Source organism: Pieris brassicae, chromosome 8 (assembly GCF_905147105.1).
Source record: "Pieris brassicae chromosome 8, ilPieBrab1.1, whole genome shotgun sequence".
In the NCBI taxonomy this organism is placed as follows: Eukaryota; Metazoa; Arthropoda; class Insecta; order Lepidoptera; family Pieridae; genus Pieris; species Pieris brassicae.
The window spans coordinates 13,081,061-13,098,077 of NC_059672.1; the positions used below are offsets into that span (position 1 = coordinate 13,081,061).

General features: G+C 33.4%; 1 protein-coding gene and 1 long non-coding RNA gene across 4 annotated transcripts in view; one reads left to right on the forward strand and one right to left on the reverse strand.

The window, feature by feature from the left end:
• LOC123713153 (calcium/calmodulin-dependent protein kinase kinase 2) overlaps nt 1–17,017 on the forward strand; it is an 83,598-nt gene that overhangs the window by 11,680 nt on the left and 54,901 nt on the right. The window contains exon 2 of the mRNA XM_045666693.1: nt 15,526–15,593. Within this exon, the coding sequence (XP_045522649.1) occupies nt 15,526–15,593 (68 nt within the window). The remainder of the gene's footprint in view (nt 1–15,525; nt 15,594–17,017) is intronic.
• Nucleotides 13,411–15,931, reverse strand: LOC123713154. 3 transcript variants are annotated; one of them, XR_006754157.1, is made up of 4 exons: nt 15,628–15,931; nt 14,328–14,650; nt 14,137–14,257; nt 13,411–13,529 (listed from the first exon to the last, which is right to left on the reverse strand). It is a non-coding gene; the product is annotated as an uncharacterized LOC123713154 (long non-coding RNA). The 3 variants fall into 3 exon arrangements; XR_006754158.1 differs by lacking the exon at nt 13,411–13,529 and having other exon boundaries at nt 14,000–14,257; nt 14,328–14,365; nt 14,465–14,650; XR_006754156.1 differs by lacking the exon at nt 13,411–13,529 and having other exon boundaries at nt 14,000–14,257.

Sequence of the window (17,017 nt, forward strand, 5' to 3'; positions counted from 1 at the left end):
ATACGCCTTATCAGTATACTTTAACTACTCTACATTCCTAATTCATATACGTATATTCCTGTTCATTCAATCACCTTTTTCACCTATTTGAGCTTAAGAGATGTTCAAAATCCCATACTTACCAAAGGAGATGAGGAATCTTCTATGGATTTATGATTGCCTGGTACGTGACTGAGACTTGAATCGAACCCATTTCTTAAATAAATTAATAATAACTGAGAAATATAAAAGATATTTTTGGATATCTTCGGTCATCAAAGCAACGGCCGGTAGTTTGGGCATCGCGAGCTTTTACTGTAGGATCTGTATCGACGCCTAACACATATCTGTATGTATACACATATGGCTATAGACAGTTAATCCCCCAGATATTTATCAGAACCTGGAACAACTTGGCATCGTTTGTCCCCAATCACTTACCGTGCGGCTTGATCCCTTAGCATTGTGTAGAGATGTGGGGTCTCTCTGAATATTCTACCACATTTAACATGGAGAGCGTTCAGAGAAGTTGTTCGGACTAATGAGTTTTATCACTGGGCGTCAAAACAGAATATAAAGGCCATCCCTATCACCTCAATATCCGTCGTTCCACAACTGATTAGGCAGTTTTTGCTGCGCACCACTACTATGTGGGACCAGCTGCCCACTGAAATATTTCCGAACAAATAGGTGACGGTATTATTTAACATCAGGTGGCTTCTGCCCGTTTGCCTCCTAGGTAGGTAGGGTGGAATCAATTTCCGCACTAAGACTCGTAATTGGTCCGTCGTGCGTTAAGACCTGGCTAATTTAGCCAGCTAACTCCTTATAGAAGCACAGAAGTCTCCCGGACACTTCACAGGCTTCGCGGAGCGACCTCACTGTTCCGAGGATTTTTGTACGTTGATTAGCCACAGTCTCGCATTCCAGGACTATGTGGGTGACTGATTCCTCTGCGCTGAAACAGCCTCTGCACAAGGGGCTGTCTGTCGCGCCTCGGACAAAAATATGTTTATTAAAGAGACAATGGCCCGTAATTGTCCCTATCTTTGTTTTGAGATTGGTTCGTCGTTTGCCTCCTATTAAATAAATAAAAAATTGTACAGTATGATTATTACACAAGGGTTATTCCAAGTTGTCTGAAACAAAAATTATTATCTCCACTCCAACATGGAGCAAAATTGAACACAATGCACGCTCTCATTACATTTTATTAGTCTGGAACCAAATTCATTTTCCTCCTGTTGTCCTTGATATTTCCTATGAATATATCTTTTCGTAAATATTACTCTTGGACTTTTCTCTCTTTACACAAACAACATACAAACCCGTCTGTATTGTTAACAGACAAATATGTAGGTACCGACTATTTTAATCTATAAACTATAGTAATTGTACAAAATTAATTTTAGAATTATTTATAAAAAAAATTTATTCATAACAATGTTGTACTGTGTCAAATTAAACGAACTATTAAATTACAGTATTGTGTTGTTCACTTTGGAGTAAAATTTTCTTAAATTCGTAGTTAAACAAACAGGTTATTTATTTAAATAAAACCTAAACATAACACAGTATTTACAATTTTCTTAACCTTCATTGTAATAAAAAGAAAATTTAATCAAATTTAAAAAGTTTGGTCCCTGTGGCAGTGTACCATTAACGCTGGCAGCATTTCCTCACTACAGCGAGCAATATATTGCGATACTTATTCGTTGAGCGAGGGAAGCACTAGCTCTGAGGTCACCGGTGCTATCTACCTATCGCCAACTTTAATTAGCGCCTGTGCACTTGAACTCCACGGCCAAAAGTCTCTAACTACAAAGGGAACGAAATCGATGCTGGAGGAAAGACATTTCTCGTCCCACCTTCCAAGGGATCAACCACATCCCATCCGACCGCATGCCATTGTCTCTAGCGATGCCTGTTATTAAAAAAACATAAATTTTGAAAAAAAAACTTCGAAATTTATTTATGGAATTTACAAACAAATATTTTGTTTATCAAACCTGAAATGGCCACAGTTAGGGAAAAGTTTCAGTAAATTTCATAAAGTTTTAAGGTCATATCGCAATACGCGTCATGTTGCCAGCTAAGAGAGAGAATTTTTAGCGTAAAACAATCTTAGAGGTGTGAAAGGGTTTTGAAATTCCATGTATTTAAAAGGCTTCTGTTCAATATTTAATTGTTAGTTAGAGATATCCTTTTATCTATTTGAGTGTTAATACTAGTATTTAAAGTTAATCATACTGAAATAGGAGTTTAGGGGAAAATAAAAGAAAATTATCTGCTTTTTACTCAAACGCACTGCTTCCGATGCAATCACTATTAGCAAGATCTTTCTTAGTTACTTTACATTATCATAAATTGTTATTGCGTATTGCGGACCGCTATCAGCTCTTTCAATTATTTAAAATAATCCAGAATAAACAGTGTGTTGGTGGAAAAAATCAAAGACTCGTAACGTTACGGACAATCCACCTAGGATTGTAACTAAGGTAATTAAATTAAATTTTAACTTGCTTTGAGGGAATTTAGAGATACTAGGACAAAGTATAAGGAATAAAACTCCATTTAAAACCTTTGAAGAGAAGTCAGAGTAAATCAATATTGCACAAAGCAAGTTTTCATTTTAGCTGAAAGCGCTGCCGTTGGCCGTGTAAACTATTTATTATTCACCATTTAGGCGTTTTATAGATGTGCGTTCTCTATTGTGGTATTTAGTCTAAGTATTTTCTATGTAGCTAAAGATTCAGTAATTAGTAATTGCATTTTAGACTATATTTTATTAGTTACTCTTTTATTTGTATGTATATTACATATCGAGTTATGTTCAAGTGGTTATGCATGCCTTAAAAAATACAAGAAAATATGTCATCACAAATTTAACACACATACACATCAATTATATTGTAACATAAGTAATCTATCAAAGAAGAAAACCAAAACAAACAAACACAATAAAAATAAAAAGTAATAATAAATAAAACTAAGTGAAAACTTAAACCCTATTAAGAGCATGAATAACAAGGTTACGGTAACTTGGTTGTTAAAAACATCAATATTTCATGCGAGATAGCCTATTCACTGGACCATTCAAAGTAGCAGATAGGCGAGCCGTAGGAACATATAGAAGACTTTTAGTTCGAGTAACTCTAGGATTACAAAGAATGCAAAATTTTGTAAGAAGATTAGTGTGAATGTTAAAGTTAAATATTTTACACAAACAAACTAGATCAATGAGGTCACGTCGGAGTTTCAGAGTATCTAACTTGAAATAGTCCAAACGAGCCTCGTACGTTAGCAATACACCACGCAAGTGTAAACGATATCTTGCGCTACTTACGTATACTTAGTGTTTTCAAGGACTACAAAAGCCCATAAATATTTGTGGCGTATGCATCGGGGAGATACTGTAAACGTATAAATGAAAACGTTAGTAGTAAACCAGCCTAAGCCGGCTCACTGCAGGTGAACTGATAATGTGAAAGCGTAGGCGTAGATGCATCACTGCAGATTGATTTACACTATGTATGTAAGTGTGGATCTACTTTGAATCTTGAGAATGGATTTATGTAAATAATGGAAAAACTCTATTGTTTCTAAAGTTACTATTTTTCAAAACAAATAGTTCACGTTTATTACCTTTACTCTTTCAGTTCATTGTTTTTAAAAATAACATTAAGATGAAATCGTGTTTGTAAGTGCAAAAGATTAAGCCACATGGCTTATAAGCAGTGGCGTAGCTACCTAGGGGCTAGGCGGGGCAGTGCCCCGGGGCCCTCGAGCTCAGGAGGCCCTCGAATCTCTACCATAAATCTAGATTTAACTGAACTTTTGGAAATTTCTCCCATTTCCAAAATAAATTTAACAGGATGCAACCTCACATTATTCATGACAACTCAGTTAAGAGAAATTTAAAAGTTATGCCTAGGGAGCTATGCCCCTAAATTCTTTCTGTAGATTGTTGTCAATTTGACGGATAGTGATATGTGCGTTTTATTGTGAATTCGAGTTGCGTTCTCGAAAAAATCTTTTTTCGAGAACGCTTAAAAAAATTATGTAGCAGGAGTAAGTAAGCTAATGTCAATAAACTTTTTTGTACTGGTCAATATAGTGGTTCAATTTTATTTGATTTTACCCCTCATAGTAATGTCCGTTAAGTCAATAAATCGTGTCAATTCTATAGATTTCGGCTACAACTTATTGTATAACGCGAAAAAATACAAGTCACCTGCAGTAGGTACATAATTCAGGTCCGCGGGCAGGAGATCATTCATGGTCTCCACCCTTAAATGTGGTAATACTAACAGTGATAATTGTTTTCCGGGGATTCCCTAAAGCGTATCATTGTGTTTCTCTTTCCTTTTATTTCACTTTTAACGTCGTCAGTGAACAGTGAGTACCTACCTACTCGAACGAAATCTAATATTTTTATTACTTGCCCTGCAGTGCATGTCCGTGCCATGGCTGTACATTTTGATCACTTATAAGCGTGACGATTTCCAAAATCGTCGGAGTTACACCCCGAGAGCATAAACGTAGACGTAGGCACTCTCTTTGACTGTTAAATTGTATTCATTCCATACATAGTAATTAGCACTTCATTATTTCGCTCATATTCTATAGTATACGCGAGTGGTTAATATAGAGTAAACCAAATATCCTCTATTATTTAAAGCACCCCGATGATCCAGGAACCGTACAGTGCACAAAAAAGAGATTAAGTAGCTTAGTATTTTTAAAGTATTTGTATATTTCATATTTTTATTTGATAAAACCTAATCAGTTTACATAGCAGTGGGGCCCTATTTTTTTATTTTCCCCATGGCCCTTGCTTACTTAGCTATCAATTAAGACTTTGTTTAACCAACCAAGACTTGTCACTAGACAATTACCTGCAGCAGTGTACAATGAAATAAGCACCGACGATAAGGCTAAAAGAGCCTACCAATTCCTACAACACACATGCAAGCCCTCCGGCGTTGCACTGTGTGTGTGTCTTCATAGGCGGGCGCGGGCGGTTAGTTATATTCAAAGTAAACCGGCTGCTCCGTCTCCTGTTCAATAAAAACAGCTTTTTTTTAAACGTCACACCAAAATAGTAGTACCAAATCATTTGCATTGGTCATTTTTCCGGAGAGTGGTCAAAATTGTCATATAAAAATCGTGCTTACACAGATATAAAGCAACTGTTTACCAAATCAAAATCAAAATTTAATCAAAAGAATTCGCCACGAAATACACCAGAAAAAGTTTTTAAGTGCGTAATAATAAAACGCGTACAAATAAATATCAAAGCATTATATCGCTAAGCAAGTTTTTATTTTCTCACATAAAGTATCGAGCTAAAAGCCCGGTAAATAACTTTTATGAAGCTCATGTTACAGGAGAGCTCGACAAATAACAATATGGAAAATATCCTCCTTCGAATGGACTGTATCGTATTAAAAAGTTACGAGGATAGAGCCTTATCTTATAGTATGTAAGTAACGTAAAGTTTTTCTATAAAATCTCTAGTGCAAACACTGTCAATAATTTAATTAATTATGTAAAACTAAATGTTTATCACATAATTAGACACGTCGTTTTTAGTTTGTGCTTAACTGTGGTAGCTTTTAGCTAAATACACACATAGAAGACCTAATGATGGTTGTCAGTTCGGGCGCAGATTCGGACAGATTACCGATCTATATTAAAAACTACATAACTCATATATAAAATAGTGCGTCATATACATATCATTCATGCGTATAGCATTTGCTTACATTGATATGTATGGACTAAGTAGGCTTTTTGCAAAACATAATATTGAATTACGCTGTCAAAGCTCCACGTTCATGTCCAAAGCAGATTCATAAATTTGATTTTACGAGTATTGTCTCTGGAGCCGGTCAAGGCCTCATAGGGGAAGATTAATAATAGTGTATTAGCGTATGGTTGTTGTGATGATGAACGGATATCTTTCGTGATGTATTATGGATAATTCTATCAAAAGGCGATTTAAATATTTCTACGCAAACAACAAGTTGTATATTTACTGGTAGTTGTGACTCGCACCGACAATGATTTACCTAAAATAAAGTAATTGAATTATCATTCATTAGTAGTAAGGTTTTAAAATGATACATATATAGGTAGATAAATTGTGACTACACGTCTCTCCACAATATTTTCTGATACTTTTACGTTGGCCGACTGCCAGAGTTCACGAGACAAAGCCTAGTACTAAAATATATACATATTTTTATTTGTATATAGAATTTAAATAAACAAATATTACTTTGTTACGTATTAGGCTTTATGATTGTTGGTTTGAGTGGTGTCGTAATATAAATTATTCGCCTTATTTTAACGTACTATCAGTCTTAAATAACTAATTATAAACGCGAAGAAATATAACTAATAACGAATACTATACCATTTGTATTTCTATATTCAGTAAAATATTTTTTTATTTCTTTATAATGTACCCCAAATACCAAGAGCACTTCAGACTGATTTGTCGCATATCCCTAAAATTTTGTCTTCTGAAAAGAATTGATTTACATTGCGGTTTCAATAATATTACTGTAGTAACGTCTGAGTAATTTATTAAATTCATTGAAGATTTATATGAAATGGGGTTTTGTTCTTATAGAATAGAATATTATTACTTTTATTACTTGCAAGTAAACAAAAGTCTATTCATTTTTAGAATTATTCTATTACAATCTGTCCTTGACAAGTTCTCGTAATTAAGCGTCGAATTATGTCTTGGGAGGTTAGACATTAAACATAACATTACATCTACCTTTATTGTTCTTCTTTCAACCTTGGATGATGCACGAAGTAGTGGGCCGTGCCAGAGGTCGACATTTGACCTTGGGTCGAACTTTCCGATAAAGCATTATTGCAACCAAAAGTAAAAGGGCGTATTTAACAGCAAATTAATCTTGTATTTAATTAATTCTTTAAGTTGACATTTATAATTTTTTCATTATTTACATAAATACTCACTTACGTATAAGGTATTGGGAAAGACGTATGTTTTGTATGTGGCAAAGAAACAGAAACATATGTTAGACTCAATTATATTTATATTAATACTCATGGAGGTATAATGCAGACGAAGTAGGGAGAATTAGCTTGTTGTATAAGTTCAAAGTACAACACACGGTAAAGTAAAGCTTTTGTTGATGTAAAATCAAAATGTGATCTAAGGGCTGTGAAATCAGTTGATACTAATTCGCATCAATTTAACAACCCTTCGTCTTCCCGCCCTCGACACCGCCCGCCCCGGCCGACCTTGCTTCAGATATTAAATGTTTTAGGTATCGCCAACAATTAGTGTCCTGTTTGTAAATGATTGCTACTAACTTACATGTGTGTTTTTAGAGGATTTAACACAGAGATTACAACATTATGTCTAATTTACTTGGATAAGTTTTTTTAAAGATAATTAAGTACAAAAGATCAGTGTTGGCCCATTTTTTGTCTATGTGCGTGCTAAAACATCGTGGAAAAACCGTCACGCCTGCGATCCAAAGAGCCTACGGTGTGTCAGAAAGGCTGATCACCTTCGCCTAGTCAGAAAAATAAATGATCACGAAACTTATAGAATCTGAGACCTTAAAAGGTTGCAAGGCCTGTGGTTTTTTTAACGTCGTAAATTATTAAAAAGCTTTAGCTAGGTTGTGTAGAATGATTTGATTGAATCAATGGTAATAGTGTTTTAAAATAGGTTTAGCATTTGCTGTAAAACAACTCTCTGTAGTAGTCGAATCCCGTATAAGGTAGACACATCAAAGTCTAGTTAATTTCAAGTTTACCGAAATTTTAATAGAAGATAGTTTGCGAAAGAGTAGTCTTTGACGATACCCGTGATCATTTAAAATATTAGTATTACGTCACCAATTTCTCAGGGAATGATACCGATATACTACAGACTAAAACTTTAAACAACACGCCCGCTTATTTTCGCAAAGTGTTTTGAAATTACCCGAAATTTGTTAAAAGTTTAGCAAAGCAAGCAAAGTTGTTTATTTATGGAGTAAACAGTGAAGACGAACTGAAATTCCCTGACCCTAGAGTAAACACGTAGAGTAACCGATCATTTATTTACTTACTACAGTAATTATTTTATTTAAATTATAAATATATTTAACAAATATGCGTCCCTTGCAAGTTTCAATATTTATATTTATTTGTTCCTCGTATCTTTAAGGGTATCCGTAGTCCAAAACCTTTAATCGACCTTGGAACAGTCACATTTCTGCCTATTCCTTTGCTTATAGGCATGTAGAACAGGTCTGCTTAGGAGTATAGGTAATATAAAAAAATATAATTAGAAACACTTCTTATGCATAAAGAAAGTATAACTTCAACGTACAAATGTTCGTAAAAAATATACACATTCAATATTTAATAACCATGCAATAATATATCCACTGAATTAAAAAACTCATTAAATGCATAAAATATATCTTACTTGTAAATACAAAATGAGTCTTACACATGCAGGAGTTTATTTCCTGTTACTGGCCGCTTGGATACTTAGAAACATTAAAAAAATCATCTATAGCTCGTTCTTTTTTTGAAATTGGAGAATAACATTTCTTTCTTGACTTTTTCTATTATATTGGCGGCAATTCAAAATTTGATCTGTATTTTTTTTTCAAAATTGCCAAAAATAAAAGTTGTGACGCGTCAACTAGGGAAATAATTGTTAATTTACTTATAGATCATAAGTGGGCGTACAGAATAGTATGTAGCTGACCATATGAATATTAATATACGCTAATCGTTCTAAAAAACCCAAGTAGAGGCTCAAACCAGATTAAATATGATACAAAAATGAAACATATCGTCAAGACTGAAAGTCGTCGAAGATTAGTGAAAGCTTAATTGTTTGGGAGATTCTTTCGAAGCAACCACTTCTTACCAACAAACACCGAAAGAAGCGATTATTATTCGCTGAAAAAATTGTAAAATATCGTACCGAAACAAAAATAAATATAGTAAATTCCGATGGAAAGCGCTATTTTGGACGTGCTGTAAACAATGCTTTGGAACAATTTTGGATGTTTGTTTACAGTCATAACTGCTTTAAGAATATATAAACTTGGTACTGTTAAAATACCAAGTTCGTAAAAAATGGTCTACGGTTTATAAGGGGTCCACCTAACGCCTAATACATTTTTTGAGTAATGAAAACTTTATTTACATCTACCGAATTTCCCCATAAAAGGATACCATAGCGCAGAACTGAGGCAACATAGCCGAGATAAGCAATAATTGCTGCTTGCTTTGAAGCCACTTTGCGAGTTCGACTCAAAGCAAAGACAAAACTATTAAGGCGCGTACACATAGATAAAATTTGTTGTTTCTAAGTAACATTTTTGTCTAGTGTTATGCCGATACGAGTTCTTCAATTGACTCGTTGATATAAATAATTTTGAGGTTATTGGGTCTGCTATTATTTATTTATTATAAATACACATAGAGTATAGTAGTCAAGCACGGTGGCGGTAACATTAAAGTTTGGGGGTGTTTTTGGGGTTGTGGAGTTGGACGTGTTTTGAAGATTGAAGGTACAATGGATCAATGGCAATACAAAAATATCTTAGAGAACACAATGATTCCCTACTTGGGGGAGGGGATTTGCCTGTAAGGTGGATCTTTCAGCATGAAAATGACCCTAAACACATGGCCAATAGCGTCATATGTTTCCTTAGCGAACAGAGTATATCCGTTTTAAACTGGCCTGGATAGTCTGGATTTTTACCCGATATAAAATCTTTGTTAGACTCTTAAAAAGTCTCAAACAAACGTAACACCAGTCAAAACTAATTATGTATATGAAGCATTTCTTTAAGCATGGAATTCAATGCCCCTAGAAAAAAGTTTGAAATTGATTGAATCAATGCCACGTCGTTGAAGTACTGTTATTGAAAATAACCGATACGCCACTAAATATTAATTATAACTTGGTAGGCTGTCTATAGTAGCTATTTCGTAAATAACAATACTAGTTACTAATACTTGAAATAATATTATTTTTAATACTGTTTTGTTGTAGTTTATAATTAGTTCACCATTATTGTTCAAATGTATGATTAAGATTGAACCTTTATAGAAAAAAAATGTGTTCGTGTACACACGTAAGAAGTCTTTATGACCTTATTTTTCGAAAAATGATCTACTATTGCAACTTAATTGGTTAAATAAAGTTAAATTAGATAAAGTTTAACATAAGGCTTTTATTATCATAGACATGAATTATTTAATTTTACCTTATTACTACTAAGATTATTACAGAATTTCATTAATTCTAATAGAATTATTAGTATCATTGTTATCGTTATTATATATTTTTATTATTAATGGCTTAGAATCTCTTCGGATCAACCGTGATAGGGACAAGAAAAATAGCGCGTTACGGAAAAATGTGACGGTAATTTTTTTTCCAACGCCCATAAAGAAGTTTCATTTCAAAAAGTTCAAATGCCAATATTAAAGCAAATTTTGTTCGTATATATTGCCCAGTATTTTGTTTTAGAGGAAAAATACTGAATTGACAAAAAGATATGATCTATATTTCGATTACTTAAATATAAGTCTCATCAGACTATTAAGATTAGAAGCCGGATCGCGTGTTTGAATTACCCAGAAATATACATAAATTTATTTTTACGAAATAAACGGTGAAATTATATTATATCGATGGGTTTATATTTAGGTTCAATTAAGTCTTTTACGTTGCCTTTTGTAAACGTTCATACTTGATTTTTAGGGGAATATCTTATTAATTTACGGCACTCGTAGTTCTGTGGTCAAATCAAATTAATTATCGGCAATAATAATAAATTGCAGCACCATAATTATAAGAGCAGTGTTGGCAGTGGCTTCAGCATGCGACTCTCATCCCTGAGGTCGTGGTTTCGATCCTCGGCTGTGCACCAATAGATTTTCTTTCTATGTGCGAATTTAACATTCGCTCGAACAGTGAATGAAAACATCGTGAGGAAACCGGCTTGCCTTAGACCTAAAAAGTCGACGGCGTGCGTCAGGCACAGAAGGCTGATCACCTACTTGCCAATTAGTTTAACAAATGATCATGAAACAGATACAGAAATCTGAGGCCAAGACCTAAAAAGGTTGTAGCGCCATTGATTTATTTTTATAATAAAAAATTCCGAAAAGATTGGTAGTCTCTCGATGCAGTATAATATTGTTATATATTTTATGTTTCCACAAATGAACCGTCTCTTGAAAAGTGAAAACGTGATTGTTAAGATTATTAAATAAAAAAATAAATCAGTGGCGCTACAACCTTTTTAGATCTGGGCCTCAGATTTCTGTATCTGTTTCATGATCATTTGTTAATCTAATAGGCAAGTAGGTCAGCCTCCTATTCCTAACGTACGCCTAAACGTTTTGGGTCTACATACATTATTTATTTTTTATAAACACTTTCTGTGTGAAAGCAGTGTTGGTGTAGCGTGCGATTCCCATCCCTGATGTCGTAGTTTTGATTCCCGGTTGTGCCTCATTGGACTTTATTTATATGTGCGCGTTTTACATTCACTCGAACGGTGAAGGAAAACATCGTGAGAAAACCGGCTTGCATTAGACCACAGGCACAGAAGGCTAAACACACTTGCCCAGTAGATTGACAAATTATTATGTATCAGTTACGGAAATCTGAGGCCCAGACCTAAAATAGATGTAGCGCCACTGATTTATTTTTGTATATTTAAACACTTTTAACTTTATGATATGTCAACTGTGTCAACTTATTTGCGAAATGGCGCCGGGGCCTATTTTCGTAGCGACTCTATTGATTTGGGTAAATATAATTTTAGACAGCCGTCGTCTGGATCTCGTGTTAAATTTATCTTTTATTATATAATTTGTTAATGGGTTAAGGATTAAGATGAGGTACTGATTTTGTGGCTAGTGTTTTTTCTTTTGCTTACACGCAGCGAGTGTTTCGTTCTTGCTAAAACAGCTTAATAATTGTAGTGTTATTTATCTACAATAATATTATAAAGAGATTATTTGCAATGAATATACTCCCAACTACGGGACCGGCCTAAAAAAGTACACCATTAGACTTCTACATTATTCCTAAATAATATATATAGAATATATAGAATATTTCCAAACAAGTTATAGGTCCGTTTGAAATCATCGAAAATGTAACCTAAGGTTTGAAAAGGATAACAATTGTAGTCGCGTATGCTGGACAAACTATTGACAATAGAAGACATTACGAGAGGAGACATTAATGTCTTTGAAAAAAGGTACCATTAGTCTAACTATTAAATATAGTGAGTTATATGACTATTCTAGACAAGACACGAATATAATAATAGAAAATAAAAACTCATAACTAAATTGACGTATACATTCATCTAGTCTCATAACATCAGATGATCTACATTTGTTTGATATTTTTAGGCAGATGGTGCTGTACCGTCGCAGCCAACTAGCTTAATTAAGCCGTTCAATTAACAGCCTAGCCTTTTAACTAAACGGCGCTAAGTAACGGAATGAAAGATATTCAGCCGTAGCATTTGTTACAACCTTTAATAAACGGGCGGGCCATTCGTACGATACAGTCATTTTTTAGCATAAATAAAAAGATGAAACATGACATTAATAAATATTTATTTTAAAATTAAAAGTCAAATTCACATTATTATTATCACTACAATCTTCAATTGTGCTTGTTGTTTTTCATGAAACATTGGAAAACACCATCAAAGTTGTGGTTTGCCGACGCCATATTGACAGTATTTCGAGGCAAGTAATGAAGTGTCCAATAATTCAAGTTATTTGCCTAGCTGTTCGATCAACTGGCTGACCATCTTTGAGGCCGCTAGTTAAACGACGCTATTTAGTTAAACGGCTAGGTTGTTAGTTGAACGGCTGATTAAGCTAGTTGGCTGTGACATATGAACAATGTATACAATATCGATTGGGTCACAAATATTCCTTAATTACCTTTGATATGACCCATTAGTGTAATTTATATTAAGCGATGAAGCAAAATATAATGTTAGTACACATTGCGTGAGGACAAAGGGAAGGTTACATAAGCTTATGTCTATAATTCCTTTTTTAAAGTTATAAAAAATATTTCTCAGAATAAAAATAACAATAGCCACGATAAAATATAGATGTATTTCAATAAAACTTCGTAATGGCTGACGTAAATTACTATTTTCAATTTGTTTTGCAAACAAAACTATTTACTTTATGATATTAATGATTTATTGACCTATTGTTTGTATAATTATTTACTATTATAGACTTGTACAAGTAATTTGATATAGGAAACATAATTTCCTTGAACGATTTGCATATCAAAGATGAAAAATTTACAAAATTTGAAATTTTTGATCATAATACAAATTTCTAATTCGTATTTCGTATTTCTAAGTCATTTATGTCTATAAAATAACTTGAAAAGATATTACAAAGTAAAGCCTCGCCGACCTTGGGAGCCTACTTCCGATACGCTTATAAATATACGCCCAAGTATGACTGACGCGGCATTTTACCTGTGTTAAAAAAATGAAGGTTTTCATTAGTATTTCAAAAATAGTTGAAAATTGTCCAAAATTCACCAAGCGTAAGTTATACTAACCTAAAACTTTATTTTATTCCTTAAGAAAAATATAGATTTTAAAAAACAATTAAAATAGAGGGGCCTGGCCTGACGACTGGTATTTTAAATAAAAAAAACAGGCAGTCATAAAGGAGATCCTGAAGCCAACCAGGTGAAGCCTTGTTGGCCCGGCTGAGCCTGACACACGTCGTCCACTTTTTGGGTACTTTTGAGGCAACCGTGCCTCACGATATTTTCCAACACCGATCGAGCGAATATTATGTGTGCACATTGATAACAGAAAGTCCTTTGGTGCACAGTTGGGGCTCGAAACTACGACCTCAGGTATGAAAGTCGCACGCTGAAGCCACTAGGCCCACACATCAATAAATCTTTGGAATGTTTCCAAGGTAAATTGAAATGCACACGGTTATACATTTATTCAGTTTTAACAAAAGCATGTATCTTTATTCATCACACAATACAAAGATTTCTAAGTTAAAACAATGTAATTATATAAACACGTTTAGGTAACGTCTACATTACATAAATCAAATTACCAAAAAGTTTCTCCACGAGGCCCAGTTCTTTATCACGGCGCCTAGAAACGTCTAGATCCTGCCAAGTCTTGGAACATTATGTCGGGGTTAATTCCCTGTTCGTTCCCACAGGATATTACATCTGTATTTACACAACGTGAACTGTGAATTACTTGTTTTAGAACTTTTACAAGAACATGAGCTCTACTAACATTATTGTATATCTAGAGTGGCCGGACCAGCTTCGCCCCTGTGTACAAGATATTTTTTAACGATGCGATGTTGACTTGATATCATAAATTGTTAAATGCTGAATGACACTGCTCTGAAGAAACTTTTGGATAAATACTTGCGGCTGAATTTCATCAACGGACGTCGAAGCGTAATGCGAATTTTTTTCTTCTGCCTGGACAACACAGCGATTTTTAAGGCGCTTTCTTTTAAGCACCACCTCTTGTACGAATTGCCGGTAGAGGTTCCTAACTGATACGACTTACAGGCCTTCAAGAAATGTGCGTAATATTTCCCCAAAAGTCTGAAAATTCATTGAACTGCTGCTTATTTGCCTCCTCTTCCATACAAAAAAAATGCGTGCATTAGTGTACATAGATAAGAAGTGAAACTTCTTTATGACCTTATTTTTCGAAAAATGATCTACTATATGCAACTTTACAGAAATTGGTTAAATAAAATAAAATTAGATAAAATTTAACAAAATGCTTTTATTATCATAGATATGATTACAAATAATACAATTATTTCATTTTACCTTATTACTACTAAGATCATTACAGAATTTCATTAATTGTAACAGAATTATTACTATCATTGTTATCGTTATTATATATTCTTGTTATTAATGGCTTCGAATCTCTTCAAATCAACCGTGGTAGTGTCAAGAAAAAGATGGCGTGTAACGGAAAATGTGACGCGTAACGGAATAATGTGACGCGTAACCGAAAAATGACACGGTAATTTATTTACAACCCTGATAAAGAAGTTTCACTTCGATAATAATTGTTATTAATTGTAAGATCGTAATGCAAGTCAAAATTTGATTGGTTGTATATGAATGGCACGGAAATAATGGTATTGTATAATAAAGTAATCAAAATGCTTAATATTTACCCGCTTAGTTTTCATAAGCTAAAGCAACAATTATACCAATAGCTGCGTGACTTCATTTATATTGAAGTGTAAGATTTAATGGCTGTTATTATATAATATTACACATACACACACAATCTACATTTCACACAATACACGTATTTAAAACCATATAAGTTACGAAAGAGTTGGCTGACACTAGTAAGTTTTTTTTAAAAGGGCACACATTTTATATAATTTTAGATACGCTTGTATAAAATGTATGTGTATAATAGTAGGTGTTTAATAACTGTAATTTTTCAGGTGGAAGTTCTACAGGTACCGGGCTCCCTTCGAAGATCTAGAGCACCACGGCTTGGAGACATAGCGAGGTACTTAATTTTAATAATCAATTTTCGTAATCACCTCAACAATAATAGTAGACGGCAACAAATTAGACTGTATTTAAAATTTTGTGTTGGATTTTACTAGAACTGAGTAAAGGTTGTCAATAACATACAATCCCTTGTAATGACATGAAATATGCAACAGTGATATTAAAATGAATTTAAATAACCCTCGGCCACATTTCTGCGAAGATATTGCATTCTCACAATTTCTAGAATATTTGCTCCATTCTTCGATATCTTTTCATAAAAGCTGAATAGCTTATAGTCACAGACTTTTATTACCTACCGTTTGTGGTGAATAAAATGCGTGACCATCTTGAATTTAGTTTATTATTAGTGTTACCCTGCTTAAATTTTACTCCACCTCGCTCCGCAACATTGTGTAAAAATATATATATTTTAAATTTCGAATATTCTAGTTATCTATGAATTATTTCGATACAAATATTTACTACTGACCTTTATAAAATTCTACTAAATAAAGACTTAATTCTAAGCTCTTAGTTATACTTGTTGACTAAAAAATTAAGAAATATGTTTAGAATCCATGAAAAAATTAACCAGTGCTCTATTATTTTCAGTTACTATAAGTAAGTGCTATATGGCTTAAGAAAATAAAATATAAAAAATTCTTAAAATGAAGTCATTATTTATTAACACTTTGTTGGATTGTACAATCAGATAACATAAATTATTAAAGAGGCAGCGGATGACCTTATAGATCTCTCCCAAAGTGAAAAAAGTGCATAAATAAATTTAAAAAAAATACAAGGAACTGTATAGACATATACAATTAAAAACAAAAACATAAGAACCTACGAAATCTTATATCATTAGTATTTTATACAGAAAGTAGTCAAAGTTATTTAGAACTTACAGACTTGCCTTACAAATGAAGTCTTACACGATATTAAAATCTATGTTATTATTAATACCAGGAAAAAGCAGTTCCTGAACGTGTTTAACCAAACATTACTTTGATAATATTATTATAGAAAAACTGTATTTTAAAATAAAATAAAATTCTTTCTCTCCCACTTAAAACTTTAGAAGCAGTTATTTATAAGTACATCTTAGCTTGCTGTGAACATGACATTCGAACTTAATAGAAGTTTGAAGAGATCTAGTAATAAAGTTTATTATATTGTACGAGATGTTCAGGGTTCAACCTATACATAAGTATAGGTTAAGAAATTGTCATATGTTGCCAATTAAATCATATTAGAAGACTACTTTTCTAGGTCGATGTCTTTTTTTAACGGTTTTAACGGAAATACCGCAACTTTTGCTTTTGCAATTTTTGTAGTGAAACTTCTTTATCGGCGTTGGTAAAAAATTTACCGTCACATTTTAGGGTTACGTGTCACATTTTTCCGTAACGTGCCATTTTTTTGTCCTTTCCACGG